General features: G+C 34.1%; 1 protein-coding gene across 3 annotated transcripts in view; it reads left to right on the top strand.

Annotated features, from left to right (window-relative positions):
• Positions 1 to 26,258, top strand: part of CBLB (Cbl proto-oncogene B) — a 123,736-nt gene extending 97,478 nt beyond the window's left edge. The window contains exons 12-19 of one of the 3 annotated variants that reach the window (XM_042809892.1): positions 1,260 to 1,625; positions 4,093 to 4,187; positions 10,328 to 10,471; positions 13,577 to 13,665; positions 13,765 to 13,896; positions 15,074 to 15,211; positions 17,366 to 17,485; positions 22,609 to 26,258. In XM_042809892.1, coding sequence (XP_042665826.1) covers positions 1,260 to 1,625; positions 4,093 to 4,187; positions 10,328 to 10,471; positions 13,577 to 13,665; positions 13,765 to 13,896; positions 15,074 to 15,211; positions 17,366 to 17,485; positions 22,609 to 22,871 — 1,347 coding nt within the window. In that variant the 3' untranslated portion in view covers positions 22,872 to 26,258. The remainder of the gene's footprint in view (positions 1 to 1,259; positions 1,626 to 4,092; positions 4,188 to 10,327; positions 10,472 to 13,576; positions 13,666 to 13,764; positions 13,897 to 15,073; positions 15,212 to 17,365; positions 17,486 to 22,608) is intronic. The other 2 variants (XM_042809894.1, XM_042809895.1) reach the window with 2 other exon arrangements.
• Positions 26,259 to 27,080: the final 822 nt, after the last annotated feature.

Genomic DNA, 27,080 nt, shown 5'->3' with positions numbered 1-27,080 from the left:
CCTTGACAGTGAGAATTAATGTTTTTCCTAACTAGCATCTTGATTAAATATTTCTTTATTTAATATAATAATATTGTATCCTATTTATATGAATTGACCTGCAGGTAGAATAATGTTTTTGGGTTGTTTTTTTTTTTTTTTTTTTTTTTTTTTTTAACATAAATAACATCTTGAAGAGTCGCACTAAAAATACTGGTGCCCTAACCAAATACTTTTCTTCCTTTGAAACTTTCGTGGCCTCACTCTCTTGAACTGGTAATATTATGCAGACTTGCCAGAGTCCAGGAAAATTACACATTCAGAGAGAAGTAATCTTCCCTATGCTTATTACTATAACTGTAGGAAAAAAATATTTCCTGATAACCTAGGAAGAACTGGCTTAAGCATAATTTTGTGTAATGTTTCTACTAATTCTCTCCTACTGAAATTCTTTTGTTTTTATCAGATTTATGCTTTTAGAAACTATACGTAGTTTAGAAAATCTACATACATTCTCTTTCTGAAAATTTGGTTTTCTTTTTTTTTAGTATTTTTGCACATAATTTTGAAAAAAGTTTTACCGTTTGTGACACAGTTCAGTTCTGAAAAAGGAAATATGCTGGCAAAACTTGTTTGCAGACTATCTAAACATAAATACATACTAAAAATGCCACCTGAAAAATGGAACTGCCATTCTAAAATATTAGACACTCTAATAATGGTTGTCATATGAAGAATGGAGTCATACCTTCTTGTATCAGCAAAATCAACACGTTTGTTTTCTCTTTCCACTTGTGCCCTCATCAGTGCTTATTTGTATTTATTCCGTGGCAGAAATATTTTGCTTTTTAATGAGTTTTTTTGTTTTTTTGTTTTTTTATTATTATTTTTCTTGCATCCAGATGGTGTATTTTTTTTAACATTCCTCAGAATTCTTTTCAACAGCTAAATAAGTGATTCAAAGTAAGCATTATGGAAAACAGAAGAAAGGATTCTAGAGAAATATTATCAGTTACATAAGTTTGCTGTAGCCAATTGTCTTTCTTCTCCTGTTCTTCCTTGGTTCTTCATTCAGCAGAAATGAGGGTGTAATTTCTTGAAGAGAGACCGTGTAGTCTGCAGAGTTGAAAGGGAAAACTAATTTATAACTTACTGGCAGGTTCTCTTCTGGTGCCTAGAAAATACCTGTATTAGGAATGGTAAGACTATTTGATCATGAAGGAAGTGAAGTAAACACATGTATATTTAACTTTTTTTTTTCTAAACTTGGTTTTCTTTAGTCTTCTCCTTGTATGATGAGGAAACAAGACAAACCTCTGCCAGCACCACCACCTCCCTTGCGTGATCCTCCACCACCCCCACCAGAACGACCTCCTCCAATTCCACCAGACAACAGGATAAGCAGACACTTGCATCATCCAGAAAGCGTGCCTTCCAGAGACCAGCCGATGCCCCTTGAAGGCTGGTGTCCCAGAGATGTGTTTGGGACAAGTCAGTTAGTAGGATCTCGAACGGGGAGTGACACTTCTCCCAAACCAGGACTGACTGCAATTTCAAACATGAATGGAAGGCACAACCGCGTAAGTTCTGAGCAAGGATTTATGAGAAAACACAGACGTCATGAATTGCCTGTGGAAGGTGCCAAGGTACGAAATTAGGTGAATTTATTGAAGCCTTGATTTGATATCCTACTGCAGCATTGTTTTCCTTGGCTACAGTGCTGGGGTTTCTAAATCTTTCATGTTGGTTATTAATAATAAGCAGGCCATAAATAAATGGCTTGTTACATACTGCAATTTCTAAAGCTACCATTCATGAGGGTCTAAGATAAAATCCAATTTTAACATGAAACATTCTAGAAATGGCTTGGAGAGAAAATTTTAGATTTGCTGTGTTCTTTCAGCAAATGATTTATACAGTTGGGGCATAACAGAAGTTAGTTATGCAGCATCTCAGGTCAACTTTGAAAAAGCCTAAATTATTTCTGTGTTTGATGATCAGTGATGTAGCTACCTCTGTGGAAGGTGAAGGGAAAACAAGGTGACCTCTTAAATCTATAAAGTACGTAATATACATATATGATATTTACAAGTACACTAAAGTTGTTAGCTATATTGTGTACTTTAACAAAAGCTAAATATTCTAATGATCAGGTGGTCTTAATTATCCGTAAAATGTTATTTGCAAAGGAACATTAAATTAGTGATGATCTTCAGTATAATCTAATGGAAAAGATCTAACCTACCTTGACCATAAGAAAGAAGAAACAAGTGCATCAGAAGCCAAGCTAAATGTGGAATAGTATGTTGTATCTTTACTACTGACTATATGGGCAATAGCCTTGAAAATGTACAATGGCACAGCTTTCATTGCATTGTTTGGTTTAATATTATCATAAGTACTTTAAATTTCATTCACGGTAATGGCAAATACCTTTTTCTTTTTCAGTTGTTTACAGTAATGCAAATATCTTTAGCTGGATTTTTCTTCCTTTGGATTTAAGTCAGAGCTCCAGCTGCTGGAGTTGTATGTTGTTGTAATTTCTCCGTAGCATTTTTGGTTTTTCTCGGACAAAAGTCCAATGCAGTGTCCAATAATTCATTTTGAGCTATGAGGGTGTTTGGAATTGTCACTTGCCAATCTTTCCACTGATTGTTCAGCTTGATTTGTCTGGGAGGCATCTGCTTGTCACCTAAGAAGTATGATTGCCTGTCCTTGGCTGCACTGAATAGTATGTCTAGAACTATGGTGTTTTTGCTATTAAAAAAAAAAAAGAGGATTGTTTCCATTTGTTAATTGAAGATATCTGAGAGATTAGAGAGTGGAGCAGTAGTCCTAGTATTAATCAACTTCAAATAACCTGCAAGACTGTGTACTTGCAGAGGCCTGGGTTTGAAAAGAGAGCAATTGGTGATGGCCTAGGAAAAAAATCCATATTTCTGTTCTAATTGCTACTTTATCAAAGCAGCTCAGTATTTCATTATAGAGCGGATTATTAGTTCAGTGTTGCTGCTCTTTTTTTGGTTGAAAACTGTATAGCTTGTGCTTGTGATTCAGTACAAAAGTTAGAAATCATCACTTTTTTTCCTTTTCCCAAGTTCACAGTATTTGTTTATCAAATGGATATCATGATAATTTTGGAAGTGTGATTTTTAAAATTCAGTTATTATTGGTAAAAAGCATTTATTTATGTGATGAAAAGTCCTTAAGGAGTTCGTGGTATTATGTGTAATAAGAATGTTCTTTCATCAGAACTGAGGTAAAGACCAAAATTTTACTAAGGACTAGACTGTAGTTTTTAATATTATAGATTTTCATCTGCTTTTAAACTACACTGGGTTTATATCTTCAATAGTACATTCAAATAGCCATTTAACATTCCAGTTGTGGTTAGGCACAGTATTGAGGCAGATGGAATGAATACTTCTCAAATCAGAATAACTACTCAGTGTGGAAGAGCAATTGTAATCTAGTAGAATTATACAGGTATTTCTTTAACCAAATGTTGTTTGAAATGTCATGTTCGGTTAATAGGTCTAAGCCACTTGATTAAATGGAGTAATTGACAACTATGAATTACTATTTGAGGATGTATGAACATTCTCAAGGATAACACTTCATGAATTTTCAACCCTGATTCATTTGTTGATCACAATACAATCATTTTGCTCTTGGTTATGGCTAAGAATTCAGAAGACGATTTTACAATCTGCCAGTTACAGCACCACAGAGGTTTAAAAAATAGTGTTTAACATGCTGTTCCTGTTGTTTTCCATCTGTACTCCATCTCTGTTGCTTTCATCAGTTTACAATCTTGAAATCCTAATTTTCCCCAAGTGGTTCAGCTGTAACTGAGTGGTCCATCTAGTAACTGTGACAAAAAACTTCCTCTTTTGGTAAAATTTAAAGTTAGTATGTTCTACAGCTCCCAAATGGGGTAAGCTGAAATTAATATGAAAATAATCACTTGAGTATAGTTCTGTCGCATGAACTCCTAGGAAAGTTTTAACGTGTAGCCCCCTCAAAGTCTGTTTTGTAATATCTGGTTGAGGATCATCTGTGGTGATAAATGGGAGGAGAGACTCATTGTAACTTTTGTGTGATTTTTTTTAGGTATTTTCAAATGGTCATTTGATAAATGAAGAATACGATGTCCCACCACGGCTTTCACCTCCTCTTCCAGCTGCTTCCACCATCCCTAGTATAAAGTAAGTTAACTTTTAACTACAAAGGTAATTGGTTAATTAATGTCAGATAATAGCACTGATTCTGTGATGCTAAACGGAAAATGAAAAAAGAAAAAAATAATATCTATTAGTGACATGTTTTCCATGATGCTTTAATGTGTTTTGACAAAGGAATTGTAAATTTATTTTAAGTAGAAACAATTCTAATGTTAATTGGACATACTATGTTTCATAGCAAAAGAATACTTTGTGGCAGATCTTGCTTGTAGGTATTTGGCAGTGGAAGTAGAACCTGTCCATTCCATTTTGGTTCTACTACTACTGAAAAAGTATGATCATAGCTATCTATTGCAAGAGATGAGAGGTTCTCAGGACAATGCTAAGCATAAAGAGCATAATTTGTGTGTATGTGCACATGTACTCCATCTCTAATCTAGACATGTTTACTGGACTTTTTACACAGAGAACTTTTAGTCATGCCAGTATCAGTAGTTGCAAACTACACTGTATTACAGGAATATTGTGGTTTAAAAGATGTTGCTGTACAATGGGTTGTGTTTAATTGGTCCTCTGTTCAGATTAATCTCCTTGGACTGACTGCATCTTCCATGATACACAGAGCTCCTAGGTTGTTCCTCAGCCTTTCAATCAGAAAGAGAAAGGATTGACTGTGTTGGACAAATTACATACTTTAGTATTCTAAAGCAAATTACTGGATTCTAAAAAAGGAAAGGTTTTTATTTTTTGTGGTGTTGGAATAGAAAAAATGAAAAAACATTGTTTCATGAAAATCTCATTTTTGCAGGTTTTTTTTTACAAATATATCCTAGAATTAAAGTATGTCATTATACATCATTCACTGAAAATGCTTCAGTATGTTTTCACAAACTATTTTGCCTCGTATTAAATTGACTGCATTAAGCCTTCATAAATGTGTTCATTTATAGATTTGGTTCAAAATACTCATATTTTCCCAAACTGCCCTACTGCAGTCAGTCTAGTGCAAGCTTCTCATTTTTCCCTCCTCTCTGATCTCTGCATAGTTTTGGTTTGAGAGCTGTTTCTTTTATACAGCTCTAAGGCATTTTTTTCCTTGTTATTTTTGTAAGTCTGTAGCTTCTAAGGTTTAACTGGAAGATACATAGAGCAGGTATGAAATGCCTTAGTCTAAATAACGATGAGACAAAATTATGTTTAGTTGGAGCTTCACAATTCCACAATTCTGACGTCCTTGCTTGACTTATTTGATCATTTTTTACTGAATGCACCATAGCAAATATTAACTTTTTTTTTTTAACTGAATTGCATAGTTTAATATCAGTATTGTTTTTTGTTTGATTTATTTTTAATGGAAACAGGGCTAATTTATTTTCACTTTGTTGGATTTATTATTATTATCCACACATTAGTCATGGAATGTTGGACTCACATTAAGTAAGCATCTACTGCAATCCCTGCTTGTGAAAGCAGTTATTCTTTTATTGGACTGATGTAATTATATCAGGTTATTTTTAGCAGTTTTGATCAAATTGCTATTTTCTTCTCAACAAATAAAACTCTTAGGTTAAAAATATAAAACAGTTCTTCCCTCAAACTTACAAATTTTCAAGGTAAAAAGTGTTTGTTTTTATTCCTGTGAGTGGGTCCCATTTTGCTGTAATAGTAAAGATTGATCTTAAAAGTTCTATATATTATAGTATTATTTACTCTTTTTTTTTTGTTTTAGTATGTATGAAACATTCAATTCCAAGTACCTTTTATATTCCATACATATGTTAGGAAGAGGTAGTTGCCTTGAGGTGGTTGAGGAAAAGTGCACAGAAAGGTATTTCTCCTCCTGCTATCCCTTTTATCCTTGCTAGCTGACCTTGAATGTGAAGTCATGATTCCATTAAAGGAAAATGGAAAGGCCTGGAAATCGTGGCTTCCTTGAAATAAGTCTTTGCTGTGGTGTTTTTAGAAGTAGCGCTGCTGATACAAGGGTTTCTAGATATCTGAGAAAGCATGGTATGCAGGACTTAGCTTGGCAAGCTTGACAAATCAGTGAGTTTGGATGTAACATCTACTCTCAGATAATTCTTGCATGCATTGCACCCTGTGATAAATAGAAAATTGTATACTCCTCTATGAACAAGGGCAAACTCTTTTATATATGCTTATGTTTAAGGGTAAATAGGCACTCAAAGGTAGTATTTTAGAAGCATCTGATAAATCGACTTAATCATGTGATCTGTGTAACAGCATTTATTTTGTTGAAACAACGATAGCTTAATAACTTGCTTTTGAGCTCACTATCAACTATTTATTTGCACAAGGCCTGTAGAAGAGGTGATATTAAGAAACTGATGTCTGTACGGTACGTGTTATGGGTCAGCAGTTCAAAAATGCTGTAGTCTTGTCCCATGAATTAGAACAATCTACAGCTGTTGGAATATCTTAGTGGCATGCTTGGAGCGTGTCTTAGATTTATGTTTAATCTTAAAGATATTGAAGTTGTACATTCTTCAGTGCAAACTGAAGTATGGTAGGTGGAGAGATTAAAGATATTCAATCAAAAGCACAGTCCTGATTGGAGTAAAATACAAGTTCATTGTATCTAAGCTCTGTGAATCAATTTACCAGCAAATGAAAGAAGGGGAATTTTTCCCTGAAGTACCTTTAAAAAAGCGTGTTGTTTGTTTTCCTGGAGCTCTGTGACTTTGCAGCTGAGCTGGACTTAAAGTGACTTGATAAAAACAGCTTCTGTCTTCCCTGCTTTACTTTGGCCCTTGGTGCTCAACATAATAATAGAGTTTGGCATCTGGGTGACTGTTCAACAAATCAGAAAAGACAAAGTCACTGCTTATCAGCATGCAGTTCTGAATTTCAATTTTAAAGTATTTTAAGGAGGAGGGAAAAAAAACTAGAGAATATTACAATACGTTGTGCTGGTCAGCTTTGTATTCCTCTGTACATAAGCCTTCTAAAGACATAAAAGTAATTACCTTTTCAAAAGTGTAATTTTAGAAAACTTCACCAGTTTGATAAACCAATGCTTAAGTGTTTCAATCTTAGCTTATAGTGGCATATTCATCTTGTTTAGTAACAAAAATATGTAAAATACTTGTCTGCTTATCTTACTAATTTATGTAGAAGGGTAAACTTAATATAGTAGAACAATAGATATTTAATGAAACAATTACATTACGAAGAAATTTCAGTAATCCTGGAGAAAAGCAGATATTCTTCTAAAAGAACAATGCAAAAGAGATTTGGAGCCAGCTATTACAAATAGATTTCAAATTGGAAGAGCAATGTGATTTATTCAGAACTATGAATTGTGAAAAGTTAATAAAATGTGTGACACCATTTTAGGAATCTATTGAAGAAAATATTAATTATATGTTAGTACCTTTAAATTGTGTTACAAATCAAAGGACCTTTTAGATATTAATCACATAATATATAGCCCAGCAAATATTTTCCTTACTTTAAGGACAGTGTGAAAGAGACTTTACTGGCATCAAGGGCTTGTCTAAGGCTACACTGTACTTGGAAGCAGGAGAATGTAGAACCTAAGTCTTTAAAAATTCCAAACCTGTAATGATTTCTCTGCAGTGCAATATTGTTGGAAATTGATTTTAGCATAAACATACTGATATTTGTGGAATGAAGTTATATTTTTATTATAACATAAATTAGGTTCTTGTATCTACTGAATATATAAGACAGGAAGCAGAGGCTTTCTGAATTGGGTAAGGAAAGGAAAACTTCATTTTTTGTACTCCTTGAATATTCTAAATTTACTTATTTTTTAAACTCTCAGTAAATGAGTCTCTGAGCTTTCCTCTGTAAGAGCTGTTTCTGTCAGAAAGCTGATAAGGCTAGCTATTACAATAATGTACTTCAGGTGATGATCAGGCTCTCAGTTTTTACCCTGTAGGTTTACTTAAAAAAAAAAGAAGGAAAAAAAAAAGAAAAAAAAAAAGAAAAAAAAAGAAAAACACTGTCTAATTAAATAACTAATCAACAACCTAAATCTTTCCTATCACCAATTTCAAATACTGCCTTCAGAGAGGATTTTTTTTTTTTTGTCTGTTTGTTTGTTTCTTGTTTGTAGCCTTTGAAATGGGCTTCAAACACCACCACCATGCTGGTTTCTGTACTGTTTGGTGTTGGACGTTTCTGGTATACGTACCAACATTGACATCTGTTCAGTTTGTGATTTTTAAAATTCACAGGCTTATGTTTTGTATAATGTCTTCAGAACGTTCTGGATCGCCTAGTAAGAATGGTTGCACATCCACAGAAGTGAGGGAAGTTATTCTTAGTGAGCCTTTGAACTGTCTGAGCACAATACAGGTTTCTCATTGTCCTGTTAGGTTTTACTTGCTTTAAATGACCGTAAACTTGTTGCCTGTTCGACTTGGAGATCAAAGGTGGAAAAAGCATTTCACCTTGCACGGCTGTATTTACAGAAGACCTTTTGCTCCCTCTACAGAAGGTGTTGGAATACTGCAGTGTGTAGTTTGCCGTTCAGTGTCATGACTCTTCTTTCACCTTGTGTTTAGCTGGAATGCTTTTCCAAAAAAACTTGAGTTCCCATCTTCCATGAGTTTGTTGGTGAAGTCACACATCTATTACTGATTGAAGAAAACAGTGTCTGAGGGTAGGAGTAGCTGGGAAGCTCTAGACTATGAATATATTAAAACAAAAGCAATCCATCTGCCTCCTACTTTCTCTCTTCTCATTTTTTTTGTTTGTTTTTTTTAGTGACTGATTGGTACTTATAGCCACTTATTCGCTTTTGTTAGTTATTCACTTTTGTTCATAGAGTAGTCAGATGTTCTGAAGTTATTTAACATCATCTAAAATAAATTGTGAAAGGCATAAGATTTTCCTGTGTGAAGAAGTATATTGCATGTGTCAGATGCTGCTTGTATTGGAAAAAAATGAGCAGATGAGCCTGACTTGTCACTTCAGTTCTTGCCTTTATGATAAAATTGAACTAATTAGATCATCAGAAAAGATATTACGTCCACTCCTGTCTCATTTTTTCTATGGTACTTAAAAACTTCCCTAAATGATATATTAAATAGATGTGTCTTGTAATGTGGCATGTAGTTGAGCTCAGGGGCCACAAATCAAAATGGCCAAGAACGCATTCCACATCTTCCTTTGATGTCCTCCAGCTATTGTTTTTTTGTGGTGTTTTGTTTTTGTTTGTTTTTGTTTTTTTTTGGTATGGTAAAGAATGAAGGTACTCATTATTATATAATTTAAAATGCAAACGATTTTTGAAGATACACACTTAGTGTTCAGCTAGTTTAATATTTCAGTGTCTGTTTATGGTTTTTATGTATGATTAAACATAAGTTAAATTAAGCCCTTAATGTAAGCTTGTGTATTTTAAATGGTTTGTGAGTTTCTTATTGATTTTAATGTATCAGTATAATCACTCTAAGCAGAGGGGCAATATATGTAGAAGACGATATTGATTGCTACTTAGGCTAGGGTTTTTTTTATGTTTAATGAAGAGAAAGGTATGTTGAGCTTGTTAATATATAGCAAAATCTCTTCCCCTAGATGGTGCTCACTAAATGAAAATTTTGTCCATTGTTATGTTTATAACACAAAAACAGCTAGAAGGGCTTCAGCTTTAGCTTAAGCTGTAAAATAAAACTAATATCCAGCAGTATTCTCCAGATGAAACTTGTTTCTTTTTCTTTTTTTTGTAACTGTCAATGGAAATTGTAAACCTACTTGGGAGTTCAGTAACATAATGGCTGCAACAAGATGGAAATCATGAATGTCCACTGCCTTACTGAGCCCTGCTAAATACTATTTGCCATGAATTAACTTCTGTTTAGTTCTTTTGATAAGTGCAAACAGCTTAAACCTTCTAAGCACATATTTAGTACTACTTTGGAATTCTCTGTTGTGTTATGCTTGCTTAAGGTAGCTTTAAGACTTTAACACAATGTCCACTAACATGTTTAAGTATTCTCACTGACAGAAAAGGCAGTAACTTTTAAGTTTGTTTCACGTGGTATTTTTTTAGCCTTACGTGTAGCTGGTACATGTTAAGGATGTTTATGCTAAAGAAGTGTATCTTCTGAATTGTACTGAGGCTTATTATCTAACAGTTAAAGCAGAACTGATCTTTTTTCTCATCTCCATAGGTGCCCTGTTTCTTCAGCAAATTCTCTGTCTGATAAATCAAGGGATCATACAGATGATGATGATGAATACAAAGTTCCTTCTTCACATTCTATAATACTGAGCTCTCAATCACCTCATTGTCATAATATAAAACCTGTTGCTCGGTAAGGTCATTTAGCAATCTTGAAAGCGACTTATTCACCAAAGTCTGTTTTTTTTCCAAAATTTAATTGTATTAAATGTTTACAGTGGTGGTTATGTGATGTCTAAAATGTTTTATCTTTTCAAGCTTGTGTTATTTATGCTTCTGTTTCATTTAACCACCACAATCATATACCACAATCACTGTATTGTATCTCTGCAATATGATATTTGTTGCTTTTGAATAGTGCTTCTCAGGAAGGTAACTTTTTTGTTACTCACATGGAATAAGGCTCTTTTGCTTTAAACATATTCTAAAGTATTCTCTCCAAACTCTCACACTTATAAATTATTAATAGATTATAGCAGGGAGATTTTGAGCCAAAGAACATGACATCTGAAGGCTATGTCATTCATGGTGAACTTTGTGATCTTTCAATCATAAAGAAAATCTAAATGTCTGGCATGAAGAGAATAAGTCTTGGGAGAAAAAAGGGCCAATTCCTTACTTGTCCTTTAGGTCAAAAGTATGATACTGAAACCAATTATTGATCTACAAAGTCCAGGCTTTTCTTCTGTTAAAGAATGCAGTGACATATTGCCTTTTTTTCTCTCTCTGTCATAATACAATGTCAAGAACCCACTATCAATAATGCTCAACATCTCTCTCATTACAAAATAAGCCACTTACAGTTTTTTACACCTTTTCAGTTGGACATTTATAACATGAATAAAAGATTACTCCTTGCACACAAGTTAAAAATTGTGAGAAAAATTGTTGAAGTGGTGATACAACCTTCATTGCATGGATGTGAATGTTACACAGTTGTCTGAGCTTTATGATCTTGGGTGCTTAAATGCCCTACCAGACGATCTTGATTATAGTTGACTCCATATGCTTAAGAACTGGGGGAAAGAAAAAAAAATATCCTTTACATCTGCACTTTTTAAAAATCCCATAGGATGTATAACGTAAAACTTATCATTTAAGTATTATTCAGCAAAAGCCATTAATGATTTTTTTTTTTTCTTGATTGTCGTGTTTAGCACCTTTCAGTGTCACTTTCTTTTACCTCTTTTTCCTAAGTGTTGCATCCTCAGCTCTTGGATAATGCATAGCCATTTCAGTAAACAGAAGAGCCCGCAGAATTTATTTTAGATTTTTTGAAATTTACAAATAATTCTTCTGTTTAATTCTAAAATTATATCACTTCTGTGATTTCTTGTTGTTTTGCTACTAAATCTGTCAATTCTAAACATTGTACAAGATTGATAAAAAGAGATGATTCACAGTCGTCTTTTCTGGCAGGTCAGTTAACCGGTTCAGCAATAAAAAATGGAAAGAAAGAATTTCAGCATTAGGGTAACTAGACTAGTATTAGGAAAGTGATATGTTAGTCACTCACTCTTTGATCACTGTCTTTTCCTAATAATCATATTTTTTCTGAGAAGAAAAGAAAAAAGCAGAAGGCTGGCTTGTTACTACTAATGTGCTGCTATTCTATCAATGCTGTCTAATGTCAGTGTAAACAGGTATTTCAGGATGATTTGCAAACTGATTTCTTTACTGGACTCTTCATGAAGACTTAAGTGGTGCCGTGTTAGGTTATCTTACCTATCTATGTTGATTAATTTATTGAAAACACAGAATATATTTAACCTGAAGTAGAAAAGATCATTAATTATTTAGTATATATGCTGATGAGTCAAAGTAAGTGTTGCTTGCACTGCATTTGAGAGGTTGAACAATCTAATTTTTAAGAGAGAAGCAACACGTCCTCTACCCCTTCCCTGGGGAAATTAATTCATAACAGAATGCTTCTTACCATTAGTTTTGTTTTTTGATATTTTTTTTAAAGTCTTGTAATTATTCTTACATTTATTTCATTACTCCTAGTTATAACTCTTGGGATGACAATCACAATTTCACTTCCTTTTTCCTGTTTATGTATTTTAAATGATTATAGACCCTTATTCATCCTTCCATTCTGTATGGCTGAAAGAGATAGTTTTACCAATTTTGACAATACTGGTAAAAACTCAAGATGTGAAATTCTAACTTTATATAGCTCTAGCAGTTTTTCCAACTTTTGATAATAATGACACATAGTGTGTAGTTGTGATTTTTTTTTAATTTTTAAGTGGAACTGTTTAGCATGGTGGTCTTTTTCTAGAGAAACTTTCAGACTCTTTCTGAGCATGTAGGATCTGCAGCTGCAATGACAGGAGTCGTTTTCTAATTCTTTAACATTTATTTAAACAACATTTAGTTTTATTAAAAAACTTTTTTTGCATGTTATTTCCCCATTGTCTTTGAGCAGTTGTTTTACAAAGAAAAGAAATCTGCAATAGATATTTTTTTTTTTGTGGTAACATTACAGATTACTTTGTACTTTGCTTCATTAACTCTAAGTGAATTTTCGTATTTAATTTGATACTGTTATTTAATTTTGAGAGACTGATACATTTACATTAAAAAAGAAGGAAAATTCTAGTACAAGTTGTCAGTGAGACTCCATTTTTCTATACAGAAATAGATGTCTGCAGAACTGCTTGACTTGTTTGTTTTTTTCATTTTAAATAGTTGGCTAAGATTTTACTTGAAATTGTCAGTGGTATGTTATGGTTTTCTGCTTGTTTGTTTTTTTGTTATTGTTTTGTTGTATTTGTTTGTTTGTTTTTAAATTATTTCCTATATAGATAGTTACCAAAAATTCCCTTTTGTCCTTTTAGTATTTTATCTAGTAGAATTTTAACGGTTGGAAAGGGGAAAACAGCACTGAATGTATGCATTAAGTGTGTAAATAAACCACTGATGTGACTTCAGAAGTGAGGACTGTATTCAACATTAGTGATTCTATGATATGATTTTTTCCTTTACCTTGAGTAAGTTACTTAAACTAATGTCAGAATACCACCAAGAAAGCAGAATAATTACTCAAAGCAGTTTTAGTGAGAGCTATCCAGTACCTAAACTCAGTGTAAAAACTATAAAGTTTAGAATTCATGCAGTTTATCGTTTTTCATTGGTTTCTGTGTAATGGACCGCTGTCTTAAGCACTTTGTAATTCTGTGAACTAATAGTTGGTTAACTGGTTGATTACTTCCTTGTTAATGTCTCTCTTCAGGGTTTGTGAGAATGGCCAGTGTAGTGGAGTAACAAATGGAACACACAGTGCTACTTCTGATGTGAAGAAATCAAAACATCCAGAGTTAGGTATGTTTTAATTTTTCACCTTTTTGCAAGAAAACTTACTCTGTGTTTTTCCAGGGGTACAACAAGAAAACATTCACTTCTTGTAATTGTGTCATTCAGGAGATGTCTATGATGCACCTACTGTTCCGGTACCTTTGCCACCTGCACGGCCTCCTACCAGAGACAACCCAAAACACAGCTCTTTGCTCAACAGGACTCCCTCCGATTATGATCTTCTGGTGCCCCCTTTAGGTTGCAGACTTTTTGCTGATTACATTTAATGGTTTATGTAGCCTAGATTAACCAAATACCATATTTACTGAAAACAGCAGTTGTTGAGTATGTTAGCAGTACCAAACAAACTGTAGGCTAAAAATTACAGCTGTACATCAATACTTGCCAATGTGACATCTGCCTCATGCAAGACAGATGAATAGATAAACTAAGCCTGGATTCAGGCTACAAAGAAAAACAAAACTGTTTTGTGTAAAATAGAATGAAAACTTACTTGCATTATTGCAGTTTATTGCGTGGAGGGTTTCTGATTGTAGCTTAAATAATTACATTTCTTTTATCATGTAAAAAAGATGAATGGCAAAGTGATGGTATTTAAGTCAAAGAAAATTAGGTTACATTAATAAATTTTTGTATTGCTTTTCCAATGTCAAAGGACAGTTCAAAACTCACTGCTGCCTGCAGTCACAAAAAGCTGTATTTCCCAGTCCAGACTTTGTCTTGTGCCAATGACCTAAACATTTTGAGGTCAATAATATTAGAGAGGCCACTCTGCCTACATGCTGGTGCTGAGCTTGACATCGCATCCACCTTCATCGACAAACTCAATTCAGTCATTGTTAGACTATACTGTATGTGTAATCATCCAATTTTCTGATCCCATAAAACCTCTTGAAAACTGCTTGGTAAATCTGGTCCTGTCTGCACTACTTTTATGTAAGGGGAAAGTTATTTTGCCAAGTATACTAAATTCACTTTGTATCTTAGGTCAGAACTTTAGTACAGCAGATAAAGATAGCGTATGGTATGAATGTAGCAGATCGGGTATAGTCAGCATTGGTATTTGAATATAAATATATTTTCTTAGCCACTGAAACATTATTGTTATTCTATACTGATAGTAAATGAGACTTTCATTACAATACAGTCTTCGTAGTTGAGCCGTTTAAAAGACATTCCTCCCCCTCTCCATCCCAGAAAAGAAACTGAGCAATGTGAATGGTCATTCAGAGCATGTTTTAGAAGAGGACTGTGCATACTAAGAGTCAAGCTAACAATTTCATTGATGCAGTCACTGAACTGTTAGACAGACCCCAGGAGCAAGGGCCATGGCAGCCCGAGAAAAATCAATTTTAAACCATTCTAGGATACTTTATGAAGTTTTGTTCATCTAATAAGTCTTTCCTAAATGCAGGTGAGGATGCGTTTGATAGCTCACCTCCTTCACTACCACCACCACCACCACCTGCTAGGCACAGCATCACTGAGCACACAAAACCATCTGGCTCAGGAAGTCGACCTCCCTCAGGACATGAACTGTTCCCTCATCCTGGTAGGAATATAAAAAAGAATATATATTTTATTTCATTTATTCCAGAAGTGAAACTATTACACAGTAAAGTTCTTATTAGTCTTCAGAACTCTTTTTTGTTTTCAACTCTATACAGATATGTAAAAAATAGCTTTCCTTTGTTTTTTTTTAACTGTTTTTGAATGGTGGAATTGAAAAAGCACGGGATAAGACTAGTCAACTTTTCATTATAACAAAGTAATAAGATAAAGTCAGTTATTTTTATACAAGGCAAGACATTTTGTTAAACTGTACTTTTCTCATAGGAATTGTTACTTCCAAAGTACCAAGTTTTCTGTTGTGATCAGGGGCATTAGTGTGTATCCATTTGTCAATTCCATTGTTTTTTATAGTTCATTAAAATTCATATATGTTTTTTTTTTTTTTTCCAAGATGCTAAATGGGGAAAAACTAGAAGACATGAGAAAATAATGCCATTTTGCCAGAAGTGTTGCTGTAAAATTTTGCAGTAAAACATAACTGCAGGACCCTGTGGTTTTATAATTTTTTTATAAGTAGTCAAATTTTCACCTAGCTTTTCCCACAAATCACTATCACATTTTTAGTTTAGTATTTTGATTATAAAAAGTAATGAAAGTTACATTTAAAATTCATAACTATGAGTTGATAATGTTTTCACTGTGTATGAGTATATATTTCTTGCCATCAGTTGAGCTCTGAGCACTGAATGATTTGCCAAAATTGTGTATGTTTAATAATGTGGAACTCAGCTTCTGCATGCGTCCAGGTAAAAAGATTAAGCACACTGCAGGATGTAAAGGTTGATCACTAATATAGAAGCAGGAACTAAATTACCTTCAACACTTCAAAATAAAAATAATGTAATCTTTAGCACTTCTGAATGAGTGCTTCAATTGTGTAATCTCAGGCAGAAATACACTTTGTACCATTCAGTTCTAATATGAATACTGAGAGGAAAAGGAAAGTTCTCCCTCAATCCCAGATGCATACAAGCTCTGTTGATCTGTCTGCAGTTCCCCGATATATGCAGGATTTTTAAATACTATTTCCTAATAAATACAAGTATCACTGATAGTGTTAAAAAAATAATAATAATCTTCTAATTAAAAATCTGGAGAATGTAATTATGGCCATTCATACTTCATATTTACATAGCAAATACGATCTTGTAACAGCACTTCTCACAAGTGTTGTAAGTATGCATGTCTACTTGAGCGTTACATGCATTTGTGAATCGGTCTTTTTAATTCTTTTTTATTCTTGTGGTATTTCTAAAGACTTGCTGACATACTTCATACTTTGTGTTGTGCCAAATAAACTACTGAAAATGATTTGATGCGTTTCTGAAGATTGATTTCCATTGAAGTCTTCAGAGTGATATCTTAGCTGTTCTTCTGAGTCCGTGAGAGTAAAATAATAATCTCACCATCAACAATAGCAAAAGATTGCATATATTTAGAGTGAAGAACAGAAGTTAGGTCCAGGATGATGTTAAAAGCTTGTTCAGCAGCCTTCACTAGCGCTGAGCGTATGCGGTGTGTATCACAAGAGTATATCACAGTGTTTAAAAAAATGAGTATTTTAAAGGAGGGGCATAGTATACCAGGCCTATACCTTCCTCTGATTTTTTAAAATTCTGTTCCTCTAATTAGGACACAGAACTCCTTACAGCTTTTAGCAGTCCCTGTAATGTTCACCAAGTAACTGGGACTGTGCAAGTAAAAAATCTGACCTGCAGTATTGCTGGCCTGCAAAGCATTGAAGTGCTAACTGAGCTCTAACCAAACTAGCTAGCAGGGATACTTCTAATTTTGCTGTTTCAGGTCTTGCAACTTCTATATTCTACCAGCCAAAGGCTTCTGAACGTCAGGGCTGAGTAATTGGAAGGTGAATCATGAATGTCAATAGAAAACCAATAGTGCAAGGTAGACCATTTTTTCTCTTCTGATGTTCTCAAGACACAGGTGTGTGTCTTCTATGCAAGCATTTGATTTGGGTGTACATACTTTGTGGAACACCTCTGTTCACATTAATGGTTTTTTTTTCCTTTTTTAAAGCAACTCTTTTAAGACTAGGTTCTGTGTATTAGCCCTTCCTCTTTGCCAAACAATAGTTCTAATTATTCTAAGACACTTTATTGCTTTATTATTACAGATCCTCATTTTGATCCAATAACTGGTCATGTTCCCTTGCCACCTGTTCGTAGAGTAACTGGAGAAAATGTAAAAACAAATAGGAATTCTCAAGACTATGATCAGCTTCCTCCCTCTTCAGGTAAGGTAGAAGACTGCTCCTGTGGAAGGTTACAGCCTCATGAAACAGATAACTTTAATCCATAACGTCAAATAAGACAATTGGTAGTGGAAATATTGCTTTCTAAAAGCACACAATCATCACCTGGTCACAGAGATTAAAGTTCTGTAATATGTAGGTAAAAATGGCTACCTGTTTCTTTGATGTTATGTAGATGTTATGGCACCAGTTTATGCCAAGCAGAATTCTAATATGATTTGTGGTGTTCCTTATTTTTTGAGAAAATGAGAACCAACAACATTTCTGTTCTCTTTGAGTACATAGGAAATCAGATTCAGAAACCATAAGCCTCTTCCAGCTTTGTTTCATTGCTTAGTCAAAGCAAGTAGTTTCACTTTCTGCAGTATTACTATCTTCTGATCTTTTCTGCTAGTGTGCCTATCTGAGGTTCTAAGAAAATTTTAAAATACTTTTTATTGAACCTGCAAGAACCAAAACCAGTTCAAATTCAATCTTGCTACAAAATAGGTACGGTGGAGTCAGTTCTTCTGCGATTAATATTACACTTAATTTTTTCAGAGTATGCGAATACTGCATAAACAAAATATATATTTCAATTAATTTATATATATTAAAATAATAACAGTATTGCTTGTATTCCAAAGTACTTTCACCAATTTGTAGACAAACTTTATTTTTAGCTGTGTGTATGGAGAAGGGGGAGGATTGTCCTACCTGCATCATTTTGTAGTGTGAGGAGGTACCACAAAAAAAAAGAGAAAGTGATTATCTGAACTATTACAATTTTTAATAATTATATATCTCTTCCTCACAAATGTGTAGTTCTACTCTTCTGGGGAATAAGAAAGAATATCTATTTCCTAACTAAAGTACTGGAGAGATTAAGCATATAAAGTGCTATAGAATCTTCAATGAACAGCAAATCTGAGAATGTGTGTGATGCATTTAATAAAACAGTAGCATTTTCGGGAGGATACTGTTAATGTTACACTGTTACTCATGTTTTCCTTTTGTTAGGAAAACACTTGATAATGCACATTTCATACATGACCCTGTGAGGAGGCCTTACTACATTACCCTGATTTATTGAGGGGTTTATAATTATAACACAAATTATGACTACTTTTTAAAAATGTTTATATATGTGCTTCTTTTGTGGAACAATCTTTAATTTTCCTAACTTATGCAAGATCTTGCTAGTTAAGTTCTTGCAGCTTTTTGATGTCGCTCAATATATACTGTTCTATCTCTTTATTTTTCCCATAGCCATCTGAAACATCTAAATGTGTTGACCTTTGCTATAAATATCACTCTAAATCAGTATGACATACAACAAGATATTCAATTTAATTTCAATTAAGTGAAAGCTATGTGATAGATCATGTCATACTCTTAATTAGAAGGTTGTTTTTACAGTGACAGTAGTTCCATAGAGTAGAACTGATGAACTTCAAGATGTACTGGTTCATCTTACACTATGATATTAAAAAAATATAGCGCAGTGATTGTAACTGCTTAAAACTTTAGTTTTTGTATTTATTCTAATCAGTTCACTTAGAAAGTTCTTCATTTCAGCCCTTTTGTATGCTGGAAAGGAAATGTAGTTCATTCTAAAATCTAATTATAATTTAGCCACTGGCACCCTAGTGTAGCATTGGGAATCCTTTGACTTATGTGCTTCATTTTGACTGTAAGTTTGCTGTCCTGATACTTAAATGACTCGTTAACATGTAGTGACAATTTCATTCTAATTGAGCCATGTATTTAGATTTAGCATGGAACACAAGAAAGAGTTCTCGGCTGTGCACCTAATTGTCCCAAAGGCATAATTTTTCAAACTTCTTAAATACATCATTTTAAAATTATTACAATAAAAGCAAAGCAAATGAGATTGCTTTTCTTCTTGATTGATATTTTACCTAAGCACAGCCAATTATGTGTGAGAAAGGTAGAAGAAAATTAGGTCCCTAGTATGGTATGACTTCAGCTATTCTGTAAGAAATTGATTCAAATGGCTAGTTAAGAATATAATGGCTAGTTGAATATAGCATATGCCTGTTCACTCATCTGGCCTTATTGAAGCATTTGCATACAAATTTAAATACCATTATAATTAGATATTCAAATTTAGGAATCGGGGGAGGTGATTTGGAGGTGTGTCACACACAATTTCAGAGTGAATTTCCAGGAAACCCAAGGAAAATCATCAGTTATACTAATGCAAAATGTGAAGATTGCAACTAACAGCTTGATGAAACAATATATGCAGTTAATCCTTTCTCACTTTCTTCTTGTTCTGCCCATTCCTTAGCATAGATATGTCCTTGATGTACTTTGTTCCTGTGCATACCATGCCATAGGTGCACAGAGGGCCTTGGCCTTGTGCAGCAAGCCCTTGGCACCCATCAACTTCTCTGTTTGCCTGTTTCCTTGGTGCTTCTCTGTCTGTTGGTGAAAGACCATGGAACATACCGGAGAAGCAGCAAGGGTCATTTCACAGCAGAGAGGAGCAGAGACAGCTGGCATCATTACAAATATTCTCCTCCCACCATATCACAGAGCCTTCACACCTTGCAACTTTTTCCATGGTTTTTAGACATTGAATAAATTAGTCTGTCTCAGCCTTTATACCAGTCAGTTTCGTAAGGGTTAAGCTTAGCTCTGAATTACAGAAATGTGGTAGGGAGAGACTTCTTGCTGTGGAAACTATTAATTGAATTATACAATTAGGAAATGTGTTTGAATTTTTAGTTAGTCATCCATGGTGGCTGAAACATCAAAGGGTGGAAGGTTGGAAAGGGAAGTCCTGCTCAAATACCTCTATCTCAGCGTCCAGGTGGATGTGCAGCTTAGGCTTAGTATCTCTAAGCTCAGGATTCAATGTGATATCCAGCTTCAGCTCAAATTTTATATGGAGGTGAAGATATTGAAAGAAGTGTTTCTCATAATGGAAATTTAGTTAGAGTGAGAAGAACTGAAGTATCTGTGCTATAGAGGGATGTCATTAGAGTCTGAATAAAATGCATACGTTGCAAAGTTGCTGGCAGAATTAAAAATGACCTTTCAAAATGGTGCAATCACTTAAAAAAAAAGTTTCTTAGAAAGTATCGGCGAAGTGAAGGCTTTATATGAGAAATAACTTCAGTTTCAAAACTTGTAATAGGCTGGTTAGAGCAAAAATTACCTCATTTAGTGCATGCGTGCACACAGAGAAGGATCCAACTTATATGTAAGGAGCTCAGAAGTAAATGTTTGCATCCTAAATAAACAAGTTCATGACCAAATGTTTTGCATATCAGAACAGTTTTATGTATCTGTGAAGGAAATTGATTTTAACATGATATATTGTGATTTTAAACATGAAGAATATTCTTCTGTTACACTTGCTTTTTCTAAAATAGATGAAATTGGGTATTTAAACTTGTTCCTGATTTGGTTTAGATTTAGTTATTAACTACATTTCCTGAATTATAATCAACTTCTCAATCCAGTATGTTTCATTGATCTCCTACCTAGCAGGTTTGGATCTGTCTTGTGGCATATTTATTAGAATGATCAGTGTTTGCTTAATGCTTCACATCTTCAAAGATGATTCAGAGATAAAACTTCATAACAATTATAAGTAGTCCATACTTGCCTGTAGGTTGTCATAACTGCATGCACAGAAAACGGGCAATGCAACTGGAACAAAATTAACATCAACTTTTTTATTTTAATTCTAATCAAACTAGTCTCATCCATTTCTTACATAAGTAACATCACCTTGCTAACAATACTGTTTGCTTATCTTCTTTGAATTAAGAAGTTTAGTTAAATTTCTGGGAACATTCTCTTCAGGATACTTGGAAACTGAATTGAGAGAAAAATACACTTTGGATAGATGTGCAATAAGCAACTATTTTTATCCATCTGAAATGCTTAATGCACCCTGCTGAATTACAGATCTCTCTATCAACTGTTATGATAAGTAGCGTATTGTAACAGTAATACTAGTAATACCAAATTCTTTCATCAGTAAAAAGGAAAAAAAAAAAAGCCTCTGTAGCACTTAATGCTGCAAAATGCCATTACTGTCAGTCTGAGTAAACAGGAAGTGTCACAGTCAGAAATTCCTCTAATTTGTCTATCAAAGTCACTGTCGATAGAACATTTCAAAACCTTTTTTGAAGGATTAAAGACTTCTTTTTTATTTTAAATACTTAGCTCTTGAAAGTCTTCTCTGCACTTTGCCTGCTTGTGTTTAAGCTTCTTATTGTGGTATCAGTGAGGATAAAGAGGTTTCAGTAAAGCACCAAGTTTACTTGAGCATGAAGCTCGGACTCTCAGAAGATTAGGAAGTTTGAATATTAGCTCTTTTCATCAGTACATCGTGATTCTTAGCACCAATATTAACTGTGAAGGTAACCTTTCTAAAGAAGAGCAAAAAAAAAGGAGAGATTTTCAAATGAGGACTGAGGAAGAACCATGTTCAGTTCTCACCACTGAGATTAATTGAACTAAACTTTTTTTTTTTTCTGTTGGAAATCTAGTTATTTGTATTTTTGCAAACTGGTATGCATAAAATGACCTGCAATTGCCTGAAAAGGATCTGCAAGATATACTCATAAGTGAAGGATTTTTCTCCTTCACAGGTGTTTGGCTGGATTCCTCTCAGTGCAGCTTAGCAACCTGAATAAAATAGTAATCAATTTGTTTTTTATTTTTAAACAGACTAAGAAAAAGTACTTGAATTGTAGGTTGAGAGTGGATAGCCATTACAGTTATTACTGGCTATTTTCACTATCTTTACTGTTTTGTCATGCTTTCTTTTTCTACTAGCTTTGAGTAATTTAGATTGCAGCTTGCACATTCTTACCATATTATTGAAATAGTACTTTGTGAATTCATAGAATCATACAATTGCTTAGGTTGGAAAAGATCTTAAAGATCAAGTTCCATTATAGATGTTCCTGAGGATTCTAGCTTCTGTCCGAATTTTAAAATGAGATATATCAGTGAATGAAAGTGTCTCTTCACGTTTGTTTAGAATTTCCCTTTGCAAAGTGCTTCATGAAGCTTGACCTACCCATAATACAATTTTTAATCCACTTTGTAATGATTTCTATCTCGTTTATTTGAAACAGATGGTTCGCAAGCACCAGCCAGGCCCCCTAAACCACTTCCTCGGAGGACTGCACCAGAAATACACCACAGGAAAGCATTCAGTTCTGACAGTTCCACGGAAAATGTGGATGCAAAAATTGCAAAACTAATGGGAGAAGGCTATTCCTTTGAAGAAGTCAAGAGGGCACTTGAAATTGCCCAGAATAATGTTGACGTGGCTCGTAGTATTTTAAGAGAATTTGTCTGTTTTCCTCCACCAGTCTCACCACGTCTCAATCTATAGCAGTGTGAAGATTTTCTTGGAGCATGTGAATTCTACATATACACGTGTGGACTGGGGAATGAGAGGAAGAAGAGAAGAGAATATTTTTTCTTTCATCTTTAGCAGGAGGCTGTCTGTTTCCAGCCGTGCTCATGGCTGCTCTGATCAAGACTTATAAATATGCTGAGGCTTATGTATTTTTGCTAGCCATACTTTTTTAAATCAGGGTTGAACTGACAAAATAATTTAAAGAAGTTTACTTCCCTAGAACTTTTAATCTGTGAAATGCTTTTTCTTGTTTACAAGTTGATAAGTTACAGTTTTCTAGTTGATGTCTGTACTATGTTCCTGTTCATGTCCCCTTGTACTTTTGGTCAGTCCTGCTGTAGCATTCCCCACAGTTTCCATGCTGACCACCCCAACAACTAAATCATCACTTTCCAGAAATTTCGTGTTTGCTTTTTTTTTTCTCTTACAAGATGCTTTAATTGTTTTTGCATTTCAGCTCAGCAAATGCAAAAGTATGTGGCCTTCACTACTGATTATTTTTTCATATGAGATTCCTTTGCTTTTGAGAGAGGAAATATCTGAATGTAAAATATGTTATGTCTATGAACTGCCTTTTTAAAGGTATTTTTGACAACAATGTTGGACAGCTTTCTGTTTAACATTAATTCCATGACCTATAATCCTCAAGGTCTTTTATCCGCTGCTTCTACAGTCAACAAAAAATCCCAATCAACTGGAAAAAAAAACAGCACTTCTTACAGTGATACTGAGTTCTGACATGTGCAAGCTCTTTAAAAAATTATTTGAAAAGCCCAAACACACATGAAAGTACTGCATTTTGATTACACACTAATTACACCTGTTGTCCATGACCTATGTATTCTGAGACATGCCAGACTAGAAGGAATCATCATTTTGAATCACTTTAATGGCATTCAGGTAAATTTCAGAGCAAGCTTCTGCAAAATTAATTTTGTAGTGATTATCCTGTGGTTCATTGCGGCTTGGAGTTAGTTTGTATTAACTTGGAAACTTTAAATTCTTGGTGCACTGTTGATTCTTAATGCCACTGTAGCAGTATGTTTTGGAAAGTTCTTTAACAATCTCCTCCGTACACTTTATTATTCTAAAGTGTGTTTCCAATGCCCAAATTCATTCATTCACTTTCCAGCTACTTAGCTGGAATTGGTTTTTTTGCTTTCAATGGCTAGTGATACTACAGGCTTTGTGTTATTTTTAAGCCCAGGTTGATGCAAGCTAAATTAAATATCTTTCTAACATTAGAAAAGAGACAGAAAGTGACAACTATGTTCCTAGTGCTTTCAAAGTTTAGGGTCTAAATATTTCCAGTAAAAAACTGCTGCTTTCCTGTTTTTGTTGGAGAATTGGTAGCCTGCTCTTCCTTTATTACTGTTGAAAAGATTAAACTGTATGGTAGCTAGAGTATTTTCCACATTTTGGGATGTGACCAGTACATGACAATTTTCACTTTGTACTAAGCTGCATTTGAGTCATATATTTATTGTTTCCTTTCAGCTGTCACTTTTTTCCTTCACTCATAGTAAATGATAGAAGTTGCACCACTTATGGGATCAGATCTCAGCAGCCAATACATTGCTTTTAAAAAATTTCAAATACAGAAAATGTCTGTATAGCAGGATCCAAAATAACTGGGAACACCCAAAGGAAATTGCTGTGATAAATCAAAGTCCGTTGTTTCATCACAGATCTTATTCTTAAAACTTGCAGCATCACAAAGCAAATATATCTATCGTTAATCTGCTTTGTTTCTGTGATAAAAGATGATTAGGGGAATTAGAGTTCAGGAACGAGTTAAAGAGTCTTTTCTGCATTAAGTAAATAATGTTTAAATTTATGTTACACGAAAGGTGCATTTACAACTTCATTTCAATGTTCATTGATTGCCTGCAGCTTATGGAAAGTTTTGGTTGAAATTATCTTCTGTGCTTTTCATTCAAGTAATTCTCTCTCTGTTTTGGAGGAATGTTTTATGCTGTCTTGAGCTCTGTTGTTCATTTGTTTCATTTACAGCGTTACTTCAGCATTTTTGATAACTATAAGTTCAAAATGATTCATGTCATTAAAAAAAGAAAAACAAAGCAGTACTTTTTTTTTTTTTTTTTTTTTTTTTTAACTGGAATTACTTGTGTGGCTCCAGCATAACTGCCAGTTTGGCAGTGATGGCAATGAACAAAAGAAAGTTTTAAAAGGATGAGAGAAGAGTCTATAGATTGTAAAGCAGAGCTCTCTATTCTTCTCATTTTTGTGCAGCATCTTAGTACAAATGACACCTTTTTCTTTCAACTAGAGGCTGGAATTACTGCCTGATAAATTCAGGTTTTTAAATTTTTTTCTTTCTGGTTGTGACCAGCAGTGACTTTTTTCTTTTTCTTTTTCTTTTTCTTTTTTTTTTTTTGGTACATGTTAAAAAAGCTTGATGAACAGTATTCTTAATGATGACTTAAAAAGAGTTCCTTTAATCCTCGAAAGAGCATGCCATTAATGCTTCTAAGTTGTTGAATGTGAAGACTGTTTCAAACCTGTTTTGGTTGGCAATCAAGTCAAACAGTGAAATTGTTTTGCTAAAGTGTTGATGTTTACTCTGCAGAAATTAATAGGCTTAATTAATCTGACTACAGTGTAATTATGTAAACGTTTTTACCTTTTTAAAGACTTAAGGGTTCGAGTCTGGCAGTGTTATGCACGTTTATAGCTTTAAGCAAACCTGGCTAGTGAGACTGCTTGAATGAAAGTTGGTTAAATTTAGAAATGTGTGCTATAATGGTTAAGGCTACAGGAATACCTCTTCCAAATAAACATCACTGAAGGCTTTATTTAGACCACCATTCTGATGTCTGTAAGGCCTCACCTTTTATCCCCTCCTTGTGAAATTACTGCATTTCAAGCAAATTAGCTGAATTAATGCTCAGTATCTGAAGAGTACATCTGGCATGGATTTTTTTTCATGATCATGTGAATTTAGGAAGTTTTGTACCAGGATCATTTCTTCTGTTTTGTCATGTTTTCAGCTTGAAGTTTTACTTTGCACTGATCACTCTGACCTGAAAGCATTTAAATTTGTGTCTTAAAGCTTGACAAATTTTGAAGCAGATATGAATAGTGTATTCTAAGCAGATTCAGTTACTGCCTGCTGACCTGGAATTTAGTGTATATAGGAATGATTTCTTGAAAAAGGACTTTGTTAGTTTCCATTTTGAAGGTTTTTCTTCCAAATAACTATTTTATCTGAAAATGCCTTTTATAAACTTGTCTAACATGTGGCAAACTTAGTGATGTGTTCAATTAATTTATATTTTATTCGACATTCTTTTTTAATTTTGGTTACTATGTAAGCTCAAGTTCTTTATCTGTTCTTGTAAGGTATTTTATAAAATTAATGTTAACAGAATGTTGGGTTGCTCTGTGATTTTTCAAGACTGTGTCTTTCTATTTTTGAGTGTTAATGCTTTTCATATGCTGGCTTAGAAACACAGACTACTCTGTTTGGGTATCTTACGAGCCGTTGGCTTGTAAGCCATAAAAGGGAGGCATCACTCTAAAATAAGTTATATCACTGCATTTAGTCATTTGCTTTGCATCCTCCCCTTCACTTATAAATTTCAGTTGTAAAAATTGACTACAACTTCAGAATGTGTATGCAATAGTTCTAAAGCAGAAGGGTAACCATGGAATCATAGAGAATGGCTTTAGTTGGAAGGGACCTAAAGATCAATGCCTCTGCTGTGGCACAAAATCAGGCTGCCCAGTACCAAATCCAGCCCTGCCCTTGAGCACCTCCAGGATTGGGGCAGCCACAGCTCTTTAGACATCTGTGCTACAGCCTTGCTGTCCTCTGAGTAAAGAACTTCTTCCTAACATCTAACCCCAATTTCCCCTCTTTTAGTCTAAAGACGTTCTCCCTTGTCCACTCACTATTAGACCATATAAAATGTAACACTTCTGCTTAATGATCATCAAAAGTGATTAATATGTAGTCTAATTGTACAGGATTTTTTTTTGTGATGAAAATGACAACAGAGTTACACTGATACTGCATTAACATCCTGTGCATTCTGAACTATTACATTCTTAATGTAAAAAATATTTCAGGATTGTAAAACATTTTTTTTTCCTGTTAGTGTATTCCATCCTTCTGAGAAAGTTTAGAACACCTACCCCCATTCTGCTATACATGATAAT

The sequence above is a fragment of the Centrocercus urophasianus genome, unplaced genomic scaffold (genome assembly GCF_019232065.1).
Source record: "Centrocercus urophasianus isolate 14NV4802_14NV808 unplaced genomic scaffold, USGS_Curo_1.0 seq_12, whole genome shotgun sequence".
In the NCBI taxonomy this organism is placed as follows: domain Eukaryota; kingdom Metazoa; phylum Chordata; class Aves; order Galliformes; family Phasianidae; genus Centrocercus; species Centrocercus urophasianus.
The sequence above is the reverse complement of the archived record's forward strand: the minus strand, read 5'-3'. Positions and strand labels throughout refer to the sequence as shown.